We start from the raw sequence: 27,215 nt of genomic DNA, 5'->3' as shown, positions 1-27,215 counted from the left end.
AGACACAGGATGAGATACGGGATCCCAGACACAGGATGAGATACGGGATCCCAGACACAGGATGAGATACGGGATCCCAGACACAGGATGAGATACGGGATCCCAGACACAGGATGAGATACGGGATCCCAGACACAGGATGAGATACGGGATCCCAGACACAGGATGAGATACGGGATCCCAGACACAGGATGAGATACGGGATCCCAGACACAGGATGAGATACGGGATCCCAGACACAGGATGAGATACGGGATCCCAGACACAGGATGAGATACGGGATCCCAGACACAGGATGAGATACGGGATCCCAGACACAGGATGAGATACGGGATCCCAGACACAGGATGAGATACGGGATCCCAGACACAGGATGAGATACGGGATCCCAGACACAGGATGAGATACGGGATCCCAGACACAGGATGAGATACAGGATCCCAGACACAGGATGAGATACGGGATCCCAGACACAGGATGAGATACGGGATCCCAGACACAGGATGAGATACGGGATCCCAGACACAGGATGAGATACAGGATCCCAGACACAGGATGAGATACAGGATCCCAGACACAGGATGAGATACAGGATCCCAGACCCAGGATGAGATACAGGATCCCAGACCCAGGATGAGATACAGGATCCCAGACCCAGGATGAGATACAGGATCCCAGACCCAGGATGAGATACAGGATCCCAGACCCAGGATGAGATACAGGATCCCAGACCCGGGATGAGATACAGGATCCCAGACACGGGATGAGATACAGGATCCCAGACACGGGATGAGATACAGGATCCCAGACACAGGATGAGATACAGGATCCCAGACCCAGGATGAGATACAGGATCCCAGACACAGGATGAGATACAGGATCCCAGACCCAGGATGAGATACAGGATCCCAGACCCAGGATGAGATACAGGATCCCAGACCCAGGATGAGATACAGGATCCCAGACCCAAGATGAGATACAGGATCCCAGACCCAGGATGAGATACGGGATCCCAGACCCAGGATGAGATACGGGATCCCAGACCCAGGATGAGATACGGGATCCCTGACACAGGATGAGATACGGGATCCCAGACACAGCATGAGATACAGGATCCCAGACACAGGATGAGATACAGGATCCCAGACACAGGATGAGATACAGGATCCCAGACACAGGATGAGATACAGGATCCCAGACACAGGATGAGATACAGGATCCCAGACCCAGGATGAGATACGGGATCCCAGACCCAGGATGAGATACGGGATCCCAGATCCAGGATGAGATACGGGATCCCAGACACAGGATGAGATACGGGATCCCAGACACAGGATGAGATACGGGATCCCAGACACAGGATGAGATACAGGATCCCAGACACAGGATGAGATACAGGATCCCAGACACAGGATGAGATACAGGATCCCAGACACAGGATGAGATACAGGATCCCAGACCCAGGATGAGATACAGGATCCCAGACCCAGGATGAGATACAGGATCCCAGACACAGGATGAGATACAGGATCCCAGACACAGGATGAGATACAGGATCCCAGACACAGGATGAGATACAGGATCCCAGACCCAGGATGAGATACAGGATCCCAGACACAGGATACAGAGACAGTATTTAATATGAAAATTGGTGCAGCAATCTTTCATTAAGATATAATATAGTGATAAGCTTTATATCCCGAGGCTGCGAGTTCTCGTATTATATTCTGCAAGCGTAGAGCTTGGGCATTAGGTGAGAGGAATGTAGTAGCGAGGAGAACGCCAGCGCATACCACTAAGGCTGCATCCGAAATGACCACCAGCTCAGTGTGAAGCACCTAAATAGATTTTCTGTACACTTTGCATTCAATTCACATGCAAATCATATGCAAATCTGCTACTACTTATTATGCAAACAGGAAACTCAGGAGGAGGGGCTGGAAGCAGCTAACCTGACAGTTACATAGTTACAAAGTTAAGAAAAGGTGGGGGGAAAGGCTGCGCGTCCCTAAACACATGCTGCAATTGAATGGTTAATCGCTGTGTTTAGGGACGCGCAGCCTTTCCCCCCACCTTTTCTTAACTTTGTAACTATGTAACTCAGGTTAGCTGCTCCCAGCCCCTCCTCCTGAGTTTCCTGTTTGCATAATAAGTAGTAGCAGATTTGCATATGATTTGCATCTGAATTGAATGCAAAGTGTGCAGAAAATCTATTTAGATGCTGCACACTGAGCTGGTGGTCAATTCGGATGCAGCCTTAGTGGTATGCGCTGGCGTTCTCCTCGCTGTTCAACCAAATGTAAGTTACACATTTTTTTGCTTAGCTGCTCCCAAGGTTTTAAATTTAGGTTAGGTCACTTGCCCGGAGGTTTGCCTCACCATGGCGCAAGTGTCTAGTATTATATACTTTGCATGCAAACCATATTGGAAGCTAAAGTTCCTCCTAGTTTAATAAATGTTAGCACTTGTCTTGGATGCAGGGCATGCATTTTTCAGTCTAGTAGAGGAATGTAGTAGTTTATATTACATCCTTGTTTGAAGAGGTGAGTTTTTAGGATGAGCTTTAAGAATTCAGGGGTTAGGATAAGCTTGAAGAATTATAAGGTACAGTACTTTTGTGCCCCAGGTACCCTCCCACTATAGGGAGCTAGAGGTACCCGCTATATGGTTAGCCAGATGTGCCCCCAGTGTATGAAGCCAGACGTAGCCCCCCAGTTTAGGTAGTTCCCTAAGTATAGGTAGGTAGCCCCCCAGACAAATATCCAGATTAGCCCCCTAAGTATATGTAGCTAGACTAGCCCCTATAGGTAGTCAGATTAGACACCAAATATAGATATCCCCTTCCCCCTGCATGAGGCTTGCTGTGGACTCCCTTAGCCAAGCCAAGATCACCGCCCCCCTTAGCTACAGGCCCCATAGCAGATGCTATGGCTGCTAAGGTGATCCCTACGCCACTGGATCAGAGCAGAAATTTAGTTGGGAATACATTGAACTCAATGCTGCACAAAGCAGTACAGCAGGGGACATGATCAGGGGGCAATATACATGAATGGTATTATTGGGCAATATAATGCAGGGCACAGTATAAATGGAGGGCACTGTCACAGGGCATAATAAAGCGTTATCGTTGTATTATATCACTATTTCATCACACTTATTAGAGTTAATAAATAACTTTGGAGAACAAGAAACTACTTTTCATGAAACCCGATAGTTCTGTGAGGGCTAATTATTATCCATATGTTTTTAATAATGCATTATAATTATAGTGCACCAGCCACTGGTAATATTGCCATGCACAGGGAGCACACAGCAATATTACCGTTTACCGTTATATTACCGTTGCTACCGCCAGAAGTGTAACATGTTACACAATTAGCGAGACCCCGGGGTACATAAGTAATGTGAGCGTTGCTGTCGTAAGGCGCATGGTGCTATTTGCATAAAACGCGTTTCTGTAGTAATGCTCATGGTAATCATGTACTTTGGGTCACGCTAATTGCATAGTGCATGGCACACACCTGGAGGTAGTAATGGCAATATTGCCAAGCGCTGCAGCATATTACCGGAGGTTAGTGCCTGTACCCCATGATGAGATAGACATGTATATGTACAGCGCCAAGATAACTAGGCTGTGTTGCCATACCTCCTAACATTTTAAAGCCAGGAATCGGGACACTTAGGCCACACCCCTAACCCCCCCCCCCCCACACACACACACACACACACACACACACACACACCTACCATAAAAAAAATTGAATTTTTTTTTCAATTAATAATATCCCCTAATATTTTTGATACATATCTCAAAAAGGAGGAGGGTGTCCATGGGTGGATGAGGAGGAGGGTGTCCGTGGGTGGGTGAGGAGGAGGGTGCCAATGCAAGAAAAAAATGATCGAGGCGCCAGCCGCGGGTAAGTGGGATGCGGGACGCGTGCATCCCATTACTACCTCCCTCCCTCGCTTGGAATCTGCCCCCCCTGTGTCTCCCCCCTGCTTGCAGAGTGCGCAGCTAAGCGGAGCGGGCTGTCAGCTTACCGGTATCTATGGACGCGGCTGGCGCCTCGATCATTTTTTTTCCACCCTCACTGCCCACTGCTGCCCGGGACTTGGGGGGCTCATACCGTGACAGCGGGAGAGCCCCCCAAAATCGTGACAGTCCTGACGAAAACGGGACGGTTGGGCCCTATGGTGTTGCTTTTATCCTTTTTCTCCTGAAAGAGTTAAACATTCAGGTAATCAGACTATAACATGGTGGAGAACAGCTTCTGGATAGATAAAAAAGGTCAATAGTTCATATATTTTAGCTCTGGGACACTCAAAGACTGTGTGAAAGACTGTGTCATACAGCAGAGACAATAGAACATTTAACCACACTTTGATTTGCTATTCTCCACTTCTGCTTCCAAGATGCGGTGAGAAATACACATTAGAGAGGTCTACACTACACCTCTGCAGATCAGACACTGTGCCATAATCAAACATTCCCAGACCAATCTTTGCAGACACACTCCTATCTGAAATTCCAGCATACATTTTTCTGAGATAGCCACAGAAACATAGGCGTAACAATAGACCCTGCAAGGGATGCAGCCGCAGGGGGGCCCAGAAGCCTCAGGGGGCCCCGTGGAGGGGAGAAGTTTAATTTGCCTGTCCTGAGAGACTGACAACTAATGACACGGAGAGAAAAAGCTTTGCTGCTCACTGCACAATTGTTCTAATGACTGCATCTGCTCAGCCACTGATAAGGTTTCATACAAAGTTTTGCAGACAACGATTGGTAGACACTGTGCAGCGGGGTCTTGTGTACAGCACTGTTCTACCACCAACCTCTCTACCTCTCCCCTAGTCTTCTGTACTGTAGTGATCCTGGAGAAGTCTGCAGAGCCAGTTCTGCTCCATCAGAGATGGACAGAGTGAGTGTAATAAGCTGAGGCTGGGAGCACACTAGTCTGCCGGTTTTCTGCTCAGTTTATCTGTGCAGAAAATGTGGGGGAGGGGGCCCCATCCAAAGTTTTGCAGGGGGGCCCAGTGATTTCTAGTTACGCCCCTGCACAGAAATGTTCCAGTTGACTGCAGGCAAAGAAACAAATACTGTATCACAAAAGCTGCTACAAATGTAGCTGCTTGATCTGCCTTATCAAATTTTAGCTTGCCGGACAAAAATCCCTCATCCAGCAGGCATGGATGGAATAACCTCATAATACTTTGTATGCAAGACCAGGCCCGGATTTATATCACAGGAGCCTATAGACACAGAATGGCTGGCGTAATAGTATATAACCAGTATATAAAGGAATAATGCTCTTTCTTTGCCCTCTCTTTTTCTCTGCTTGCCACCACCCCTCCTCTGTCCACCCGCTCTTTAAAGGGAACCATAGATGAACCGGAAAAAGATATTATACATACCTGGGGGTTCCTCCAGCCCAATACGATCTGATCGACCCCACGCTGCTGTCCAGCAGCTGCTGGATAGATACGTAGAGGGCGCACTTTTCCTGCGTAGCTGGCTCCGATGGTGTCAGTGATGGGAGCCGGTTCTCGTAGATGCGGGCAGCGGAGGATGGCGGCGTGGGATCGATCAGAGCGTATGGGGCTGGAGGAAGCCCCAGGTATGTATAACATCTTTTTCATGTCCCCATCTCTGGTTCCCTTTAAAATATTCTCTGTCCATCCTCTCTGTCTGTCCACAGAGGAGCTCACAATCTAATCCCTTCTGGTTCAAACGGGCAACAGCCTAGCATCCCGCCGTGATACTAACGAACGATCTGGCTATATGCACTAAAGGGGCATCTGGCTATATGCACTGAAAAGGCATTTGTCTATATACAATAAAAAGGTATCTGGCTATATATACTAAACTGGGTGGGAGGTCATCTGGCTATATACTATAAATGGGGATCATATGGCTACCTATCCAATGGGGGACCATCTAGCTACATAAACTATAAATAGGGGGTCGTCTGGTTAAATATACTAAAGTGTGTGTGGGGGGGGGATTTGGCTACCTATAGTACAGTGGGGGGGTTATCTGGGTACCTAATTGCTGCCACATTGTGTGTATTTTGTGGGCAAACGCTACATATTATGTGTATTTTGTGGACAAATGCTGCGCTAGTGCATGCGCAGTAATGTGCGGCTTGCTGAAAGAGACCTTTCGAGGGCCCCCCCCCGCCCTTGAGAATTCTGTATTTGCCCCTGCAGATGTCCTGGCACCTTAGACTTTGCCCTCCCCGAAACTACAAACACCCGTTAAACCTGCATGCTTGTTTCTGGCGTGATTCAGACACTACTGCAGACAGACCAGTAGGGCTACCGGGCAACTGATAATGCTTAACCTTCTGAGGACCAGCAGCCTAACCTCCCCTTAAGAACCAGTGTATTTTACATGCAGAGGGGGGCGCTTGTGGGTGTCAGGCAGCTGGATCCCCAGTATAGCTAGCTAGGCATTGCTGTCCCCAGCCAGGTGTCCCCAGTACAGCCAGCAGCCTTTACACACCTCCCAGTGTTCTTCGATGAGCAGCTCTACCCCCTCCGCTCTGCCCGGCATCCCTGCTCACACTGAATCTATGTTCCGGGTCCCGGCTTGCGTCAGAGCAAGCAGGGATGCAGGCCAGAGCGGAGGGAAGCGACGATCGCCAGGGGAATGTCAGGAAGGTGAGTGGATCCTCTTCTTTCCCTCCTACCGCTGCAGCTTTAATAGTTATCACTCTGATCGGCCAACGATCGTAGCGATCACGTGATCAGGAGCCAATCGCGATGGCTCTTGAACACTGAGGGGAGTGCGCACAATCGCAGCATGAGTGGAATGAGCAGGCGGCATAAATCATACGCCGCATCACACTTAAGCAGCCACAACTGCAGCGTAGGATTTACTACAGGCGGTCCCCAGAAGGTTAAAGGGAATAAATATGGCAGCCTCCCTACACCTCTCACTTCAGTTGACCTTTAAAGTGGAATTTAAGAAAAGATGAATCATATAAGAGATACAGGAAAAAGTATTTTAGTTAGTTAAAAGCATATAGGAATGAATGAATGAACGAATGAATCTCTAAAGAGGAACTATGACAGATTATATGCTTGTCTGAAATGAATTTTAAGGATGCTTTTGAAGGTTTCCATGCACGTTGAGCAGGATGTGGAAAAGAATTACAAAGCAGAGGCAAAACTCATGAGAAGTCCTAGATGCAAGAGTGAGAGAAGGTGCCTGTACCAGAGGATGGCAGGGTCTCATGGGAGATGTAAAGGTAGCGGGTGGGACGGGTATCTGGAAATTAGTGAGGAAATATATGAAAGGGTCAACTTATGGAGAGCTGTTTATTAGAGGGATAGGAGTTGCAGTCGGAACCTCAGTGGAATTGGCAGCCAGCGGAGGGATTGGCAAAGAGTGGCAGCATCAGAGAGGTGGGTGTAAAGGTGGGTGAGACAAGCAGCAGAGCTCAGTAGGCATTGGAAAGGAGCCAGTCTGTTTTTTTGGCAGGCCATAGATTAAGATCTCGAAGTAGTCAAGGCAGGAATTGCATGCACCAGCATTTTAGTAGGAGGAAGGGATGGATTTGGGTATAGTTTTGAGAAGCAGTAGATAGTTAATGAGGTAAAACGTGGCTGCCATTTTTAAGTGATGATAAAATGGCAGTATCTCTGTTCCCCTTACTACAAGAATTTGGAAACGGAGCTGTAGACAGAATAGCTGCTAACACATTGGTGTGCAATTTAAACCACACCTTGTAACAACATGGTCTTTGTTGGAACTGTCATTCCCCTAACAACCAACTGGCACCTGTCACTGCAGTGTTTGCAGAGGAGTCAGGGAACATATTCAACATTCTGTTTACAGAGGAATCCTCTTACAAAGGCATTGTAATCCTGTAAACGCATAAGAATCATCATGTACTCAAATCAATGCATCATACAGAACTGACTCCAGGCTCTACTCTCAGTCTTACACATAAAGCAGAAAATCTGTCACTGACCAATCTCACCACCTTCATGTAGTATGAGGGCCAAAAGATTTATAATACTAGGAACAGATTGTGCAGGTAAGCTCTCATTCTCCACCATGAAGTCCACCTGCTTTTTTCAGAGGGTGGACGCCATCCACCCTGGCATGTGTGGAGGGGAGCAGCGCAGTGAAGGGGGAGTAGTGGGCAGCGGTGGAGAAGGAGGGACGTCTCCCTCCCCCTTCCCTCACCTTGGGGCTCCCCATCCCTCACTCTTCCCTCCAGAACAAAAATTTGCGGCGGCTGGCAGCGGGCGGGACTTACCTCTTCCTTGATCCAAGCGCCGGGTTAGATCCGCGTGCCGCTGCTCTGGTCTAGACCAGACCAGACTAGCGGCAGTGGAGTGCTCCCTCTCGCGCCGGAACAAGGAAGAGGTAAGTCCCGCCTGCTGCCAGCCACCCGCACATTTTAGTTCTGGAGGGGAGAGTGAGGAAGGGGAGCCCCAAGGTGAGGGAAAGGGGGGGGGGTGCCCCCTTCCCCATGCTGTGCCCACAGCTTCCCTTTACTGCGCTGCTCCCCTCCTGCTGGGGGGACATCTAGCTATCTGTTCTGGGGACATATACCTCTGGCTACATATACTGGGGACATATACCCCTGGCTGCATATACTGGGGACATATACCTCTGGCTACATATACTGGGGACATATACCCCTGCCTGCATATACTGGGCACATATACCTCTGGCTACATATACTGGGGACATATACCCTTGCCTACATATACTGGGGACATATACCCCTGGCTACATATACTAGGCACATATACACCTGGCTACATATACTGGGCACATATACCCCTGGCTACATATACTGGGCACATATACCCCTGCCTACATATACTGGGCACATGTACCCCTGGCTACTTATACTGGGGACATATACCCCTGACTACATATACTGGGCACATATACCTCTGGCTACATATACTGGGCACATATAACCCTGGCTACATATACTGGGCACATATACCCCTGCCAACATATACTGGGCACATATACCCCTGACTACATATAATGTACACCTATACCTCTGGCTACATATACTGGGGACTACTATACCCCTAACTACATATAATGGGCACATATACCCCTGGCTACATATACTGGACACCTATACCCCTGACTACATATACTAGGCACATATACCCCTGGCTACATATACTGGACACCTATACCTTTGGCTACATATACTGGGCACATATACCCCTGACTACATATACTGGGCACCTATACCCCTGGCTACATATACTGGACACCTATACCTCTGGCTACATATACTGGGCACCTATACCTCTGACTACATATCCTGGGCACCTATACCCCTGGCTACATATACTGGACACCTATACCTCTGACTACATATACTGGGCACCTATACCTCTGGCTACATATGCTGGGGACTACTATACCCCTGACTACATATACTGGGCACATATACCCTAGGCTACATATACTAGGCACCTATACCTCTGGTTACATATATTGGGGACTACTATACTTATGGCTACTTATACTGGGGACACCTATAGACCTGGCTACCTATTCTGGGGGTACCTATTTGGGGGGGAACTGGTGTCAGATTATCTGCATTTGTGTAAAAACCGCTGTTAACAGAATGAGTGTATTTTGGGGAACAGTTGCCAGATTATGTGTATGTTAGGGGAACGGCTGCTGCCAGATTACGTGTATTTTGGAAACTGCTGCCAGATTGTGTATGTTTGTGGGATCACAGCTGCCAGATTACATGTATTTTGGGTGTTACGTGTATTTTGGGTGATCCGCTGTCAGGTTTCGCGTATTTTGGGGAACTGCTTCCAGATTATGTGTATGTTGGGGGAACTCCTGCTGCCACATTGGGCCTGATTCACAAAGCGGTGCAAAGTGTTTGCACGCCTGTTTAGGCATGATAAAATGAAACTCGCGCGAAGTTTCCGCGCGTAAAACTTTACGCGCCCAAACGCGTAATTCCACGCGATGCGCCCATTAAACACTTTGCGCGCGATAAAGAGCACAAATCAGTGCTAACTCAGCGGTACAAAGGTTATCACGCCTAAAGTCTTTTAGGCGTAATAACTGAGTTATCACCGCTTGGTGAATCAGGCCCATTGTCTATTTTGGGGGAACCACTGCCATATTATCTGTATTTTGGAGGAACTTCTACCAGATTAAGTGTCTTTTTGGTGAAATGCTGTCAGATTACATCTATTTTTGGGGGATACACTACGGCAGAGCTCAAACTTCCCCGGCAGACCTTTTACATCACTGCTAAAGTCATGTATATTTGGCCCCACCCATGACCACACCCATATTATGCTTGACCACGCCCATTTTGGGACGGCGCAGGGATTTTTTGGGTGAGTCCACTCACCTCTTTTCCCAGGACTAGACCCCTGCGCTCATTCCTGTCGCATCTATGCCACTCTGTATAACATGTTATTGACCTGAGGAAGCAGAGTCAACCTGCAAAACGCAGTCATGAAAGCAAACGCAGCGATATAATGTGCAAGTAGGGCTGCTCAAATCCGGATCTGCGAGACACCCGGATAGTTGCTATCCGGATATCTCCCAGTAAACCTGTGCGGGGTGGGCGGGGGGGTCAAGCTTACCTGTCTGACGGCTTCTTCGTCCATCCCTGGCGCCTCCCAAGATGCGTTCCACGCGGCGGTCACGCGACTACAAACACTTCCTCCTTCCGGGTTGAAGGAGGAAGTGTTTGTAGTCACGTGATGCGTGTGGACCGCATCATGGGAGGCGCCAGGGGCGGACGAAGAAGAAGCCACCCCGCACAGGTTTACTGGGAGATATCCGGATAGCAACTATCCGAGTGTCTCCCGAATCCGGATTTGAGCAGCCCTATGTGCAAGGGCCTAGGGAGCGGTGCAGGTGATAACTTGGTAATGTCCAGCTGCGCGGGGCCGCTGCAGCGGTCAGGGGGGAGACCATGGGGTGGGGGAGGGCGCCCCAGCTTAACCCTGGTGTCCCTTAAACCAACCCTTACTATTGGCTTCTGTCTTTATTTCCCTTTATCTTTTTCTGATATCCTAGGAGCTCCGGGACAACCCACTGAGACTTATCCCTTTGGAGTAACGCTTTCATTTAGTTTTAAACTGAATACTTGCTACTTGCTTTATTTTTTAGGAAGGGAGAACTACACTTTAGGGTTGACAATAAAAGAAATGTAGCTACAATCTCTAACGAGCTGTTGTGTGCTGTGATTTCAGTGATCCTATGAATTCTCAGTAGAGCGGAAGAATACAATGATTACAATATGTCTCTTTCCCTAGAGAGCCTCCCTAGTCACAAGGAGCAATGTTCTCAATAATTAGCAAGGAAATGCTCTCAGGCTCTGGAGAATATTTGAGATCACAAGACTACATCAGCGTTTCTAGGAAGCACAAAGTGGCCTTACCTTGATACTTACCTGAGAAGAGAGAAGCCTCTGGATCCTTATGAGGCTTCCCATGTTCTCACGTCCCATGTCCATCCTCCTTAACTCCACCGCCATAGGCCGGGACCCTTTTTTAGGTTTCGCGTCCGTGCTCCCCTTTGTTCATGAACGACCTGGGCTTACTGTATTCATGCAGGCGCAGAACGGCCACATTCATCCACAGCAGGGAGCGAGGCCATGAAAACATACTCAACAAGATCTTGTTGGATATGTTCAGAGGGTCCGTGCATGGCAATGATGGGGTGGAGAAGGAGATAGGAAGCCTCTGGACGGTTTAGTGAGTATAACACATAGTGAGAAAGTAGTTAAAGAAAATTGTTAACTCAACTATTTGTGGCAGGAAGTCTCACATTTAAAAATGAATGCATTCAGACTTGTTTCACTCAGGAAAAAGAAAGACAAAGTGCAGTAAGCTAAAATAAGCTGTGCCTCTGCTGTGCCTGTCTGAAACTGGAGATGGGTCCTTCAGCTGCTATGATGTTTCTGCATCTCTTCAGGAAAGCAGATGATAGTGCTCAGGAGCTGTATATGTCATTGGGATGGTGAATGGAGGTCATTATAGCTGCCACCGCCGCTGCTGCCACTATCAGCTCATGCAGAGGGGAATTTTTTCTTGCATCAAAAGGATAATTAACTGTTCCCCCACGGCAGGCAATAAAGCACCCCAGTAGTCAGGTAACAGCGTCTCATGCAGAATGTTATGTTAATCTAAACAGCAGGAGTGGTTTATTTTTGAACTATTACCCCAACTCTTCCTACTACTTTCTCTTATGCATCGGTAATTTTTAGTTTTATTTTTTATACATTTTGTGACAGTGGTCCTTTGAGTCAAGAAGACACAGAACATTTATATTGCACATAGCTGCAGCCACTCATGGTCTCCTTACTGAACAAGTGCTGGTTTACTGAACAGGAAGTGCCAAGACTCAAACCCAGGTCTCCTGTGTCAGGAGCGCTTACCACTATCCCGCCGCTATATGATAGCCTCTATTCAACTGTTAGCTAAAATAGAAAATAGCAAATACATATACAGCATGATGATAGAATGCAGAGTTCATACCAGTTGATTAGTAAATCAATATTTTAACTCGGTCTGTACAAAAGAACTGTTGATAACATTGTATAAGGGCGTGTTTCCACTAGAGCGGCGGCGTCTGCGAGACGCGAGCCGGCTCTTCCGGGTCTGCGGGAAAAGCAGCCGAATCCCATCAGCCGTGCTATACACGGCTATGGGATCCGCAGCCTCCCGCGCCGATTCGGATGGAAAAGCCGGCCGAATCGCTAGTGGTAGCGATTCGGCCGGCGTTACCATTGTACCCTATGGCAGAGTTTCCCCGCACTATTCGCCTGCGGGGAAACTTTGCGGATTTGCAGCGGTTTCCGCTCAAGTGGAAACGCGGCCTTAGAGTACAAAGCAAATGGAATTACATACAGTAAATACACATACAACGTCAAATAGCTATGTGCATGTCTGAGAACTTAAGTGGGTCAAAAGCTAGCCATAGAGCCCAGAAGGTTCTCAGTCGAGGTGGCCAATTAGGGTCGTTACTGCAGAGAATCTAGTGTGTGTACAACCTCAGCAATGTGTCACCTAGAGATCCCAAAGTGACAAGCAGATTGTTCTCCACCTTACCCCACCAGCTGGAAGCTGATTCATTTTGTGCCATTGCCCCCACCCCACTGGCGTAACAATAGGGGAAGCAGCCCCTGCCCCCACGGAGGGGCCCGGGGCCCCCCGTGGGGCCCGCTCATGGCCGTTTTGGGGGGGGGGCAGGAGGGGTCGCAGCATGTGGGGAGAGCGTTGCACATCAGCGGGAAGGGGGGCGTTCCCCTCCTCCCTCATCTCGGGCTCTCCTCTCTGCGCACCCCTCCTGCATCTACCTAAATGGCGGCAGCAGCAGCGGTGGCAGCATCTATAACTACCTCCATTCACCACGGAGGTCTCCGATCTGCAAGGGCTTCACATTACTTCCTGTTAAAACAGGAAGTAATGTGATTAAAACAGGAAGTAATGTGAAGCCCTAGCAGATCGTAGACCTCCGGTGGTGAATGGAGGTCATTATAGCTGCCACCGCCGCTGCTGCCACTTAGACAGATGCAGAGGGGAGAGCCCGAGGTGAGGGAGGGGGGCACCGTCCCCCCTCCCCGCTGATGTGCAGCGCTCTCCGCTGAAATTCTTGCAGGGGGGGCCTAGGGACTTCTAGTTACGCCCCTGCCCCACTCTCACCCACCATAGCAACAGAAGGCATAACAAGGCTGTAACCTTGTGGCCTTCCACATGCTACCGTAGATATTCCATAGATTTCAGCATAAATTCTATTGTTGCTATGCGGAGGGGAGGAGGGTGAAAGGAGTGGCATACTGGGTGAGTAATGAGAACAATGCCCTTGGCCAGTGATCGTCCCACTCAATCGGTCTGGCAGTTCGCTGGCCGAGGCATTGGGGGCCATTGTACACATGCTAAATTTGGACGAGTTTAATCTGGCATGTGTTTGGGTATTTTGGCCCCACCCTCACTAGAAACTGTCCGTTGCAGTGCAGTTCTTTTGCAATGTTCCCGAAAGGTCACACCGCATGTTACATAAAGTGAGGCATAATTTACAATGAAAGTATGCCTCACTTCTGGGTTAACCATGGACTATGCACTGCAGCCCTTCTGTCACCACAACAGAACTCGCCACACCGTTACCACTGTGAATAAGGAGGTGTCCCCGCTGGCCGCCCGTAATGCCTGGGGTTGGTTCTTCTGTGCCTGTGTGGGTGCGCATCCACATCATCTGGGGCGGACTGCGCCTGCGCACAACTACTGTGCAGGCGCAGTATGTGCCAGATGATTCATTGGCACAAGTGTCACGGGCGCAAGTGTCCATGCAGGCGCAGAAGTGATTGGAGGACCTTGTAAGGGGAAGCATCCCTTGGTCCGTGGAGTGACCCCCTCCTTCACAAAGCTGTTTTTTCTGGAGGGAAAAATTCCCTCCAACATTTGAAATTTTGAACTGTATACTGCTCTGAACTTCCTATTTACAGGTCACCAGGAATACAGAGACTCTCACTGGTCGGCCCTCTCCCGGTGTGTACAGTGTCACACCAATCAGCCTAATCTGGGTACTATATAACTGGCCTGGGCAGCCAGAGAAAGCTCACCTTTTTGGAGCTGAAGAAATCCCCCTCCCTTTGTCGCTGGCCAGAATTTATTGGGAATTCCCCATCCTGTTTGTGTTCTGTTTACGGGGTGTCATCCCCACGATTGTTTGGGTTAATGTTGGATTAAAAAGTTTTGCTTACCCTCCCTGGGCCTTTCCTGCCGCGGCGGGGTTTTCCGTGATTGGGCTGGTTTGTTTACTTATTTGTTTATGTTGATTACTCAAACAATCAATAAACATCGCTTAAGGAAAAACTCCAATAAAGAAAAGGCTGCGGCCAATATTTAGGCACTAATTCTGTTGGTCAGACTCCTTTATTTCTAAAGTGTGTGATGTTGCGGGTTATACTTAAGGGAGGGGTAAGTTCACTCCTACGGTCCGAAGCCGACCCCGCTGGCGAGTCGCGATCATTACAGCTGGCTAGCGGGGACAACGAGGAGGACCAGGGCTGCCGCGAGGGACTGATACGACTGCGAGGGGCTGGAAGAAGACCCAGGTGAGTAAAAAATAGATTAGATCTTTCGTCTCAGAAGTCCTTTAAGTCCAAGGACTGGGTTAGTGTCACATACACAATTTATAGTAACATTACACATTGCCGAATGGACATTTTCCATTCACAGTCACACCCCCACCACCTTGCCAAATGTTTAACAAAAGTTTGCTGGCTGAACAGTATCACCAGTATCTCACCGGCTATTTGTCTGTTCTGTACACTTCTAGATCAGGTCCACATGGGACTGGCCCTTAAAAACACACTAACATATAAAACAATTTCCATAAAGAGTACAGCTTACTCCTTCCACATACTCACCCAAAATCTCTTTTCTCCTGTCGGAGTGCGGCTGGTCCGTATACACCCACTCAAAGTTATCCCTGACCACCGTGTTACCCATGGCGTTCTCAATCCGCTGTGTGCGCCAAGCTGAATATTGTCACCTGTTGGATCAAATCAAAATAAACACTCATTATCTAGATTTTATGCAGCTAATTAGTGCCAAGGAGAAATGTCTTACTTTAGTGACCAGTAGAAAACTACACATTTAATCCCTCTTATGTTTGGTCTGTGTTCACTTATATCATTTTGAATACCATTTTAAACGTCTTAGTCAAATTTTACACGACACAACCTGAAAGCCAAACTACAGGCAACAATCTAAGAAACTTTCTGCAGATTTATAAGCAGAGTGCCCAAATGTTACCTATTCAAGTGAATTGAGTCATCAGCAGCTAAAAGTCCTGTTTTTAAGAATTGGACCACGAATCAGCCCAGTAGAGTGAGATCACAGCAGGATGTGTAGATGGAACTGCTTCTGCTGGTTAGCGCTGCATCATTGTGCTGTTCACCAGAGATGGTCAATGAGATGCAGAGATGGATTAAGAAGTAATGGGGGGCCCTAGGCAAGGTAGTAGATTTGGGGCTTCCTTGTGGTCCTTTTGGTAAGCAGAAATGGAGAGAGGTCAGGGAAGGTGGCAGGTGAGCCCAGTATGGTCTGTGCCTGCGCAGTACGCTCCTGGTGACATCAGGGGAAGCGAGGACACGGCAATGCAGGCACAATGGTTTTCAGACTTCAAAGTCTGAAATTCCAGAAGTGAACTGGAGGCGGGTCAGGAGCATCGGTGAGTGGCTGCGCGGGCACAGGATGTTGGCAAAATAAATGATTCTGATTCTGAAATAAACAACCAACTCATTTAAATGCTATGGAAAACAAAAGTTTGCTTTCTTAAAACAGAAAGTATTTGCAATAATTCAAGTTTAAATACTAAGTGCACACCATATCCTCATTTAAAATAAAAACACGTAGTTCAAATGACTTGTACACACATGGCCAGTCAGCACGATAGTTAGTCAGTTGATCTGCAGTGGATCGGGCAAACCGCCTCCTATCAGTCGCTTGTCTAGTCGTTTGCCACACATACACATGCCCAACCTATTGTCCAACAGACAAGTATGGACATTAGTTGGTGAAAAAGTTGCATGTGTGCAGGGGCGTAACAATAGACCCTGCAAGGGATGCCTCCGCAGGGGGGCCAGGAAGCCACAGGGGGCCCACGGGGGGGGGGGGGGGGAAGTTTGAGAGACTGACAGCTAAGGGCACCGAGAGAAAAAAACATATTCTGCTCTCGCACCATTGTTATATTGACTGCATGTGTCCACCACACAGATAAGAACTCATACACACTCTGGAATTTGTACACTGTCCCTGCTCCCTAGGGTTCGTAAAAAAACATCTGTCTCTCACTGCTGCAAAGATTTGATGACTGCATGTACAACCTAACAAAGAACGAGTCACATTTTGGAAAAAAGTTGTAGACTTTCCCTTTTTCACTCTGAAAGGATTCCTAGATTCTTATCACACAGGCTAATGACCTTATGGCCTCTAATTACTTTTACAACACAGCAGAGTGGAGATTGATGTCTTTTACTGTTGCTGCTTTATTGAGAGCTTGTTGTCTCATACTGAGTCCAAGATCCCGTAATAAGAATATCAATCAGTGACATTCTGAATGTTTTGCCAAAGTTTCAGTGAATACTATATGTTATGTTCAGCATGTCATTGTTGTTCCTCCATATAGCATGTGCTCTCATGTAGTAAAATAATAAGGCTGTGTGTGTGTGTCTGTATGTACTGGGAGCAGAGCTGCAACAAGGGACTTGTCAGCTGCAAGGGGCTGGAGGAAGCCCCAGGTAAGTAGATCTGGGGGTAGCATAGATTGCTTGACATTTCCTTTAAGTCTAAGTGATTTTATCTGCATGGGGAACACATTGGTCCTCAGTTTTCCTGTGCAGAAAGCGAGGGGGGTGGGGAGCCCCATCCAAAGTTTTGCGGGGGGGGGGGGGGCATCCAAAGTTTCGCAGGGGGGCCCAGTGATGTCTAGTTACGCCCCTGCATGTGTGTATGAGCCTTTAAAGTATTAGAGGCAAAGGATCAGCAGGATAGCCAGGCAACTGGTATTGTTTAAATGGAAATACATTTGGCAGCCTCCATATCCCTCTCACTACAGTTGTCCTACTAAGTAAATAATAGGCAGAATTTATTAACAATGTATTATACTCATTGCATCTGGATTCTCTGGGTAAAAAACATGTAACACTGTATGGGTGCATCTTGGAGATTAAATTAACTCTTCCTCCAACCACTCTAGAGGAGACTCCCAGTACCACCAAGTATGTGTGTGTTTGTGTGATGGTGGGATGCTGGGGGGCGGGAGGGGACCAAATCTTTCCTACCTTTGAAATTCTACTAACCCAAAAGTAGCAAGAATAACAAACCAGGGGCAGCTCCCTTGGGTGCCTTTTATTGTATGCGCTATTTTACACTTTACCAGTAGTAAAATGCAGCACCTGCAGCATGTAATTAAGGTGCCAAGAAATTTGGGCGCAGGGCAAAGCCAAAAATTGCTTCACCCTGCTCCTGCAAAGTCCCGGCAGCATTAATTACCATTTCCCCTCTAGTCCGCCGTGGACTAGAGGGGTGGACTACACTGTTTTTATATTAGTTTGGGCTCCGGCTTTTGATGGCTCCCAAATTACCTGTGCCTAATCTATTAGCTAGTATACTTAGGTCTGTGCCTGGAGTTAAAGAGAAACCAAAACCAAGAATTGAACTTTATCCCAATCAGTAGCTGATACCCCCTTTCCCATGAGAAATCTATTCCTTTTCACAAACAGATCATTGGGGGCTCTGTATGGCTGATATTGTGGTGAAACCCCTCCCACAGCGTGATGTCAGGACCATGGTTCTGACATCACACTGTGGGAGCCTTGTTGCATTGTCGGAAATAACAGGTGTTTACAGCTGTTTCCAACTGCCAATAAAGAAAGCTGCATCTCCTTCCACTGACGTCACCTGCCAGCAGTAAAAATGTCACCGTGTGATAAATGTAAGAAGGTAAATCAGAGAAAGATTTTACAATGGGCAAAAACTGACTAAATCATGTATACATAATTATTGTAAAAAATAAGCACTTTTTTATTACATTATTTTCACTGGAGTTCCTCTTTAAACTAAAATATTTCTGTAGTCCCCCTGATTATTGATGGCACATTTTAGGTAATAGTTGCAGCAAGCGCTCTGATTTACAGTCAGTTTCTTAACTATTGAGGAATATTATATTGTCAATCAGTAATGCTATTGGTCCTTTGCTGGTGATCAGAACTATTTGTTATTCTTTTGGTAGTTTAGGCACTACTGACACAGGGTAGGAACACACTAGGCAGAATCGCATATGCGTTTTCCACTATGTGCTATGGAAATTGCATATGAGATTCTGCCTAGTGTGTTCCTTCCCACACAGTCATTAGAAGCAGAGGCAGAATCCATCTAATTATATCCCTAAGGACTGTATATAACATTCTGCAAATAAAGCAGAGCTTTTATTAACAAGACACCTCTGGATTCCCTAGGACTGATTCAACAAGCCAGATATTCAAAATTAAATCGTTAAAAGGAACAAAAAGTGTGCCAGTTGCCCAGAGTTACCAATCAAATCTCAGTTGGTGATTGAAAAAAGGATTCTGGTTGGTTACTCTAGATAACTACTGCACTTTATACTTAGATTTTCTTGCACCTGTCTCGACCATCTCCACCAAATCTTCACCATGTAGTTTTCAAATTAGCATCTTTTGTAAATCCATTATAGAATAAACCCCAATTTAGGTTGCTCTTGCACCACACCCATACATTACTCGATTTTCCATTGAACGATTAAGCAATCGACTTTATTGGGCAATCAACTAAGTGTGGTTGATCGAAATTAGTTTGACTAGTGGCCCACACACTACAAGCAAGATCCAATGCTATTCTCCTTCACTAATTGTTATGAACGATACTGTGCCTCCATTATCTGATGCCGAAGATCGATTCATTGTCAATCGAGATCATGTGAACAGTAGCCGATTGCTTTATGATCGACCAATATTTTCCATCCTTCACTCAAGTAAATTAGTTGATTCCACCAGATATCAGACAATTTCCATCAAACAGAATAGAACATAATCAATCAATTATCCCCCAATGCAATCCAATCCAATGATCGAATAGCCATACAGGAAAACCAAGTAAAATGTGGGCACTTCTACGGTTGTTCAATAGTATCAATTGCATTTAAAATAGTTACATTTTACACTCAGAGCAGAGGCACTACAGAAGTCTAAAAATAAATAGCGTACATTATTATTGTCTCAAAGGGATGACTCCTTTTTTTCTGTCCTTAAAATGAACCTGAACTGAAAATAAAAAGTCAAAATAAGCATACACAGGTCATACTTACCTCCCGCACAGCCTACTCCTCAATCTCTTTCTCCTCTCCTGCGTCCCATTTGTCCACTGTGATCAATGGAGTTTTCCGTCCTCCATTTTAAAAATGGCCATTACCCCCTTACAGCTTCCTGGTCAGCACACTGTTAAACTGTAATATCACCCACTGGAGCCATAGGGAAACATGGACATTACCTTGCACATTCAGTTGTAACTGGCAGCTGCTGATATGTAACTGACAGCAACTGGTATATTTCAATTCTGACAAAATATTGTCAGAACTGGAAAGGATCACTGTAAAGGTGGCCATACACTGGTCGATTTGCCATCAGATCGACCAACAGATAGATCCCTCTCTGATCGAATCTGATCAGAGAGGGATCGTATGGCTGCCTTTACTGCAAACCGATTGTGAATCGATTTCAGCATGAAATCGATTCACCATCTGTGAAGCTGCTGCTTCTCCCAGAGTAAATGCAGTATATACTTTTTTACTTCCTGTGTAGCCATCACTTACAATAGGTATTATAATCTGAAAGCTCTGAATCTCCTGCCATCAGGTTCTGGACTAGTCCATCTCCTCATGGGGAATTCCCAAAGTTTCTTTTAATTGTTTCAAAAGCATTCCCCGGAAAGGATCTATACATATATGCCAGGTAGGCTGCCTGCGCACATGCACACTATTCTGGCAGTTGAATGCTTTTGAAAATAAAAATTAAAAATCCTAAGGATCCCCCATTGAGGAGATGGACTAGTCCAAAACTTGTCGGTAAGAGGTTCTGAATTGGTGGATCATAATGCCTGCTGTAAGTGACAGCTGCATAGGTAGTAAAAAATGAATATTGCATTTACTCTGAGATGAATGTACATCTTATATGGAGGTATAAATATTAATTTTAAATTTTACAAGTTTTTCGCCACAGTGCACCTTTAAACAAAAATTAATGACGGGGACTGCTATACATAGAGGCATTCCCTTTATAGGGGACTCGATAATGTTATGTATGCAGAAGATTGTGTAACGCCCACTGACCTTACCTATGCTGAACAAATATCAATAGAAGCATGTTGAGTCACTGGAAACTAGCTTTACAATGAGAAATCATACCACATTTTTCCATGAACACATATATTCTATCTTTCATTAATTTTTTCCCTTAGGCTGCTTTCACAGTAAGACGTTACAGGCGCACGTTAGTGCAGCCTGTAACGCAGCCCCACCGCACAGTAATGAAAAATCAGCCCATTCACAGTGCCCACATTGCGTTACATTGTAACGCAGCACATCCGTTGAGAGTGCTGCATGCTGTGCGTTATGCGCGGCTAAGACTGTGCGCACATGCCCAGTAGTGTTGGGGAGGAGTGGGGAGTGGCCAGGCACATGGCTAATTAATATTCACTGCACGGTGTGACGTGCAGTGTTTACTTCCTGGAGTGGCCGCTCTGTGCGGCGATTGGCCGGGCGGGACCACGTGATGCCGCATGCGTCCAAGAGTACGCATCACGGGCGCCAGAGTGAGCTGCACAACGCGGCTCACTCTGGACGTCCACATCAGAGAGCACCAGGCGTTGCGTTAGGTGCACGTTATGTGCCCTATAATGTCCCCTAAACGCAACGTCCTGGTGTGTAAGTAGCCTTACTCCTATACCAGGCTTTCACCAGGGTTCCTTGAGTACTCTGCAGGGGTTCCCTGGCATTTCCCCCATTGTGGGGGTGGGGGAAATATAATAGAACACACTATAATTGGGGGTACTGTAAAAAAACAAAACACTAAATTGGTGGTCATAATAGTAATTAGCACATTAATAAAAAGCACTGTGATAAGGAGACAGTATAATAGTGAAATAAACAGCCACGTCTACTTTTAGGCCTCTTTCACAGTGGGACGTTGCGTTTGATGCGACGTTAAGGTCGCATAACGTGCCCCTAATGCAACGCATTGAAAGACTATATCTTGAACGTTATAGTACATTCTTTAGCCCTGCGTTTGGTGCGTCGTTTTCGATGCACAGTGATGGAACAAAAACGGCGCATGCGTTACATTTTAAAAAAAAACCTTACTGAGCATGTGCAACACACACAACGCAGCAGATACATTGCTAAACGCACAGCATGCAGCACTTTCTAAATATTGCTACACGTTACACACAACGCAACGTGTGCACTGTGAATGTCGCACAGACTTTGTATTGCTGTGCGTTAGTCTGCGTTATAAAATTTTCTAACGTGCGACTTTAACGTCCCACTGTGAAAGAGGCCTTAAAGGGATACTGTAGGGGGGTCGGGGGAAAATGAATTGAACTTACCCGGGGCTTCTAATGGTCCCCCACAGACATCCTGTGCCCGCGCAGCCACTCACCGATGCTCTGGCCCCGCCTCCGGTTCACTTCTAGAATTTCACACTTTAAAGTCTGAAAACCACTGCGCCTGCGTTGCCGTGTCCTCACTCCCACTGATGTCACCAGGAGCGTACTGTGCAGGCCCAGTATGGTCTGTGTCTGCGCAGTACGCTCCTGTTGACATTAGCGGGATCGAGGACACGGTAACGCAGGCGCAGTGGTTTTCAGACTTTAAAGTCTGAAATTCTAGAAGTGAACCGGAGGCGGGGCCGGAGCTTTGGGGAGTGGCTGCGTGGGCACAGGATGTCTACGGGGGACGATTAGAAGCCCCGGGTAAGTTCAACTCATTTTCCCCCGACCCCCCTACAGTATCCCTTTAAACACCATGCCTCCTGCAAAAGAATTGCAGGGGTTCCTCGATATCTAAAAATGATTTGCAGGGTTCCTCCTGGGTAAAAAGGTTGAGAAAGGCTGTCCTATACACATTGATGGGGTTTCTGCTACCAAGCTGTCTTGAGTTTTACAATGGAATCCATGCCTGATTCTCTTTCCAACAATACTTTAGCAGGTGAATAAATTGCACTTATTCCGAGGCAGCACGGTGGTGTAGTGTATAGCACTCTTGCCTTGCAGCGCTGGGTCCCCAGCTTGAATCCTAGCCAGGGCACTATCTGCATGGGGTTTGTATGTTCTCCCCGTCCCTGTGTGGGTTTCCTCCGGGCACTCCGGTTCCCTCCCACATCCCAAAACATACAGATAAGTTAATAGGCTTCCCCCTAAATTAGCCCTAGACAATGATACATACAGTACATGATACATACATAGACATATGACTAGGGTAGGGATTAGATTGTGAGCTCCTCCGAGGGACAGTTAAGTGACAAGACAATAAATACTCTGTACAGCGCTGCAGAAGATGTCGGCGCTATATAAATACTAAATGATAATAATAGAAAACAGCATAGATCCAATTTAGTGACCTAAGTGTCAGGATAGCAGTCATGATCAGAAGCTAGTTTAGGTCTCAGGAAATTATCCTAAAGAGGTAATAGTTCTATATTTTAATATGGTAACAGTAAAATTATAATATGATGTAAAAGATTTTATCCAATTAAACTGTCATTTGCAAACAACTGATTATGCCAATCTCCTAAAATAAAGCAGCGCTATCTATGCAGGGGACGTTACCTGTGATGGGATCTGGTCTGAGCAGCCTGTCTGGAAGCAGAAGAAAAAGAGAGTGACAAGGTGTGTGTGACATTGTCACCAGAGAGGGGAGGATCTGTCTCACCCATGATCTTATAGGCTACGCCCTCTGTGTCACTAGAAAAATCACTTTACAGATAAGATACCTTTGTGACTACAGGTAGAACCTGTACGTATGAATACACCCCAGTGCGACGTTACGCCCTAAATACCATCTCCTGCTCGACCAGTTCTGCCATAAGCTACAGGGAATCTTCATAGAAGCAATGCGGCCAGCCAAGTAATGCAACTTACTTTCGTAGTGTAGTTGCTGCATAAGATTGTAAACGGGGAAACCAGAAAGCACAGCTCCCAACTGTCCCTCTTTTGGAGGGACAGTCCCTCTTTGGGATCCCTGTCCCTCTGTCCCTCTTCATTTGTCCATCTTTCAGGACTTTGTCCCTCTTTCTATCTAAATATATATATTTCTCTACTAAAAATGTGTTTGATTGACTCTAAACTTTATTCCCATCCTTTAAATTAAAGAGAACCTGTATCAAAAAAATACAAATCCCCATTCATTGTAGAATGTGTTTCCGCTGAATGGTTAGTTTTGTAACTACTCTCCAGCTTTGCAATACAGCCCTGCTTTTTATGCACTTTAGTTTATGTCTGCATGGGATTAAAACCGACCACCTGTAAATGCAGGTGAGAGGGAAATGGAGGCTGACATGTTTATTTCTTTTTAAATAATGCACATTGCCTGGCTGTCTAGCTGATCCACTGCCTCAAATACTTTCAGCCATAGACCCTGAACCAGCATGCAAGTCAGATGTATATGACAAATCTGACATTAGCTGCATGCTTGTCACTGCGGGTTCTTGCTACAATGGGGCCCCAGGGCAAAAGTAACACGGGGGCCCCCTAGCACACCCACAGCAAATTCACCACCCAGGGCCCCTGAGCAGGCCGCCAGAATAACCCCTCCACCCCTCCCCCGGTCACACAATATCATTAGGTGTTCATCATATGTCCCCAAATAGAATTGTTGGGGTCCTCATTATTCCTCTTCTCTTTTAGCCTAAGAGTGCAGAGTGTACACATAGCAGAGTCTTATCTAACCCAGGCAGGACACAGGAGGCAGCACTGTGCTCTATGCTCTGGGCTTCTCTTCCTCATTCCCTGCATAGGGTCACCATAGCTGGAGAGAAGGGGGCAAGACACCTTGGGGGCACCTTCTGACTTTCGGGTAAGAGTAATTTGCCTCTATGGAAGTGCCAGCCCTGATGCTTGTTTCAGGTGTGTGATTTAGACCCTACTGACCAGAAAGATCAGCAGGTCTGCCAGGCAACTGGTATTGTTTAACCACTTCAGCCTAACTGGATGAAAATTTTCTTCCAGTTAGGCTGCGCGCACTCCCGCGAACCCCCCCTCCCCCCCCCCCCGTGCGCGCGCCTGCTGGGGGCCGTTAGCCCAGCGTTCAATGAAAGGGATTATAAATCCCTTTGACTGATCGGACCCCCCGGAGAAAAGCCGACAGCATCTGAAGAGATCTGAGATCAAAAAGTTCCCCTGCTTCTATCTTCTTATTTCTGGGAGCGAGATCGATCGCTCCCAGGACTTTTGGACTGTGGCCATCTTGTGGCCAAATAGCAAACTACACCAAAAATCACTTTATATTAAATAAATACATTTTTACACTTGTAAAATCCCCTGTTTACCTCCCACACCAAAAAATACCAACATACAAGTTTTAATAAAAAATAAAATAAAAAATTACAATAATAAAAAAAACAAAAAACATAAATAGTTACCTAAGGGTCTAAACTTTTTAAATATTAATGTCAATGGAGTATATCAATGTGATTTATTAAATTATGAGCTTCTAAATAGTGATGGATGCAAATTGAAAAAATGCACCTTTATTTCCAAATAAAATATTGTCGCCATACATTGTGATAGGGACATAATTTTAACGGTGTAATACCTGGGACATATGGGCAAATACAATACGTGAGTTTTAATTATGGAGGCATGTATTATTTTAAAACTATAATGGCTGAAAACTGAGAAATAATGCATTTTTTTCGTTTTTTTCTTATTCTTCCTGTTAAAATGCATTTACAGTAAAGTGGCTCTTAGCAAAATGTACCACCCACAAAAAGCCTAATTGGTGGCGGAAAAAACAAGATATAGATCAGTTCATTGTGATAAGTAGTGATAAAGTTATTGGCAAATGAATGGGAGGTGAAAGTTGCTCAGATGTAAAAAATTCTCAACCCTGTAGGCTGAAGTGGTTAAAAGGAGATAAATATGGTGGCCTCCATCAGTCTCACACCTCAAGTGCCGTTTAAAGCGGACCTGAGCTCAGAACTTTCTCTCTGCTCTAAAAGATATGCAACAGCATAACAACCTTTAAAGAAAAACATTTCTTTGTTACAGCTGATACAAATCTTGCAAAAAAATTGCAGTGTGTCTACTTCCTGCTTTCATTGTTAACATCCTGTGTTTACAAATTAGCTGCTCTGCCATGGCAGAGGAGATTCCTGAGCTGACACAGCTGAGAGATCAAATAACAGTGCACAGATGAGGGGTAATTAGACAGGCTAAACTCTCTAAATACATGCAGGGGTCATTTCTCTATGTTTTCTTTATGTCCTGTGCAAGAGTTAAGGTCCACTTTAAATTCAAATGTACGGTAAGTTGTATGCAGGGGTGTTGCTAGGATCCTAACAGATCCGGGGCACTTTTGGGCACTCCAGCAGGAAAAATGGGTGGTGCCACGCACCAGGATGTGGGTGTGGTCATCGGTGGAGCCAAATTTAAATGAACTTAACAGCGGCCTAAGTAGGCCTGCTCGGCAAAATGTTGGATGAAGCCCCTCTCCTTTAAGGGACACCCAAGGCGGAAATAAACTAATGAAATAAACAATTGTATCTATCTTCCTTCTCCTAAAAACAACTTTTTATGATATTCCACAGTCTTATTTTATGTTTAAATCTACTTTTTAAGTTTTAACTGTTTTATTGTTTTTGCTCAATTCATTGAAGTATGCCAGAGCTAAAATCTATGAACTATTGACCCTTTTTTATCTCTTTCCTGCTCTCAGAAGCCATTTTCTGCTAGGAAAGTGTTTTATAGTTGTAATTTCTTATCAGTGAGGGTCACACTGTAGTCACTTCCTGTCTGAGTCAGGACTGAGTCAGCCGCTTACATACCTGATATTTAACTCTTTCAGGCAGAGAAAGTAAAAAAGGAACACAGCCTAGTTATTTGTGTGCTAGGTGCTGTACATACACATGTCTATCTCATCATGTCGCATGTCACCTTGGGTATCCTTTAATACCTTTACCTGGCTTCTGTACTGGCTGGTCTGGCTTTCTGCTGGTTGGGCTGGCCTGCCGCCATGTTATCTGCAGTCCCCCAATAGCATTCCCTGACCTTCTAGTGAACCCTCTCCCATGCTTCCACAGGCCTCCCCCATTGAGGCACCACAACTCCCTGCATGCCCTCATAAAGGCATCACAGCGCCCAGCATGGAACCACAGCACCCAGTACGCCAACATAGAGACACCACAGCACCCAGCATACCCCGATTGAAGCACCACAGCTCCCAGCATGCCCGCCATTTAGGCACCACAGCTGCCTGTGGGACATACGGGGCACCGCAGAATAGATCCGGGGCACGTGCCACTGATCTTTGGGGCTAGCAACGCCCCTGGTTTTAGGCATTGTAAACATGTTTGTGTGCAGGAGGGACCTTGGTGAATACCTTAAAAACACCTTATGTAAGCTTGGCAAACGCCATGAAAACACAAACCAAGTTATTAATAATTATT

General features: G+C 46.3%; 1 protein-coding gene across 2 annotated transcripts in view; it reads right to left on the bottom strand.

Moving 5' to 3' along the window:
* LOC137528251 (sphingolipid delta(4)-desaturase/C4-monooxygenase DES2-like) overlaps positions 1-23,454 on the bottom strand; it is a 55,421-nt gene extending 31,967 nt beyond the window's left edge. For both annotated transcript variants that reach the window (XM_068249532.1, XM_068249533.1), the window contains exons 1-2: positions 23,380-23,454; positions 15,405-15,529 (exon numbers count right to left, since the gene is read on the bottom strand). In XM_068249532.1, the coding sequence (XP_068105633.1) occupies positions 15,405-15,486 (82 nt within the window). In that variant the 5' untranslated portion in view covers positions 15,487-15,529; positions 23,380-23,454. The remainder of the gene's footprint in view (positions 1-15,404; positions 15,530-23,379) is intronic.
* Between the last annotated feature and the right edge of the window lie 3,761 nt (positions 23,455-27,215).

Source organism: Hyperolius riggenbachi, chromosome 8 (genome assembly GCF_040937935.1).
Source record: "Hyperolius riggenbachi isolate aHypRig1 chromosome 8, aHypRig1.pri, whole genome shotgun sequence".
Lineage (NCBI taxonomy): Eukaryota > Metazoa > Chordata > Amphibia > Anura > Hyperoliidae > Hyperolius > Hyperolius riggenbachi.
Note: the sequence above shows the minus strand (reverse complement) of the source record. Positions and strands in the feature narration are given on the sequence as shown.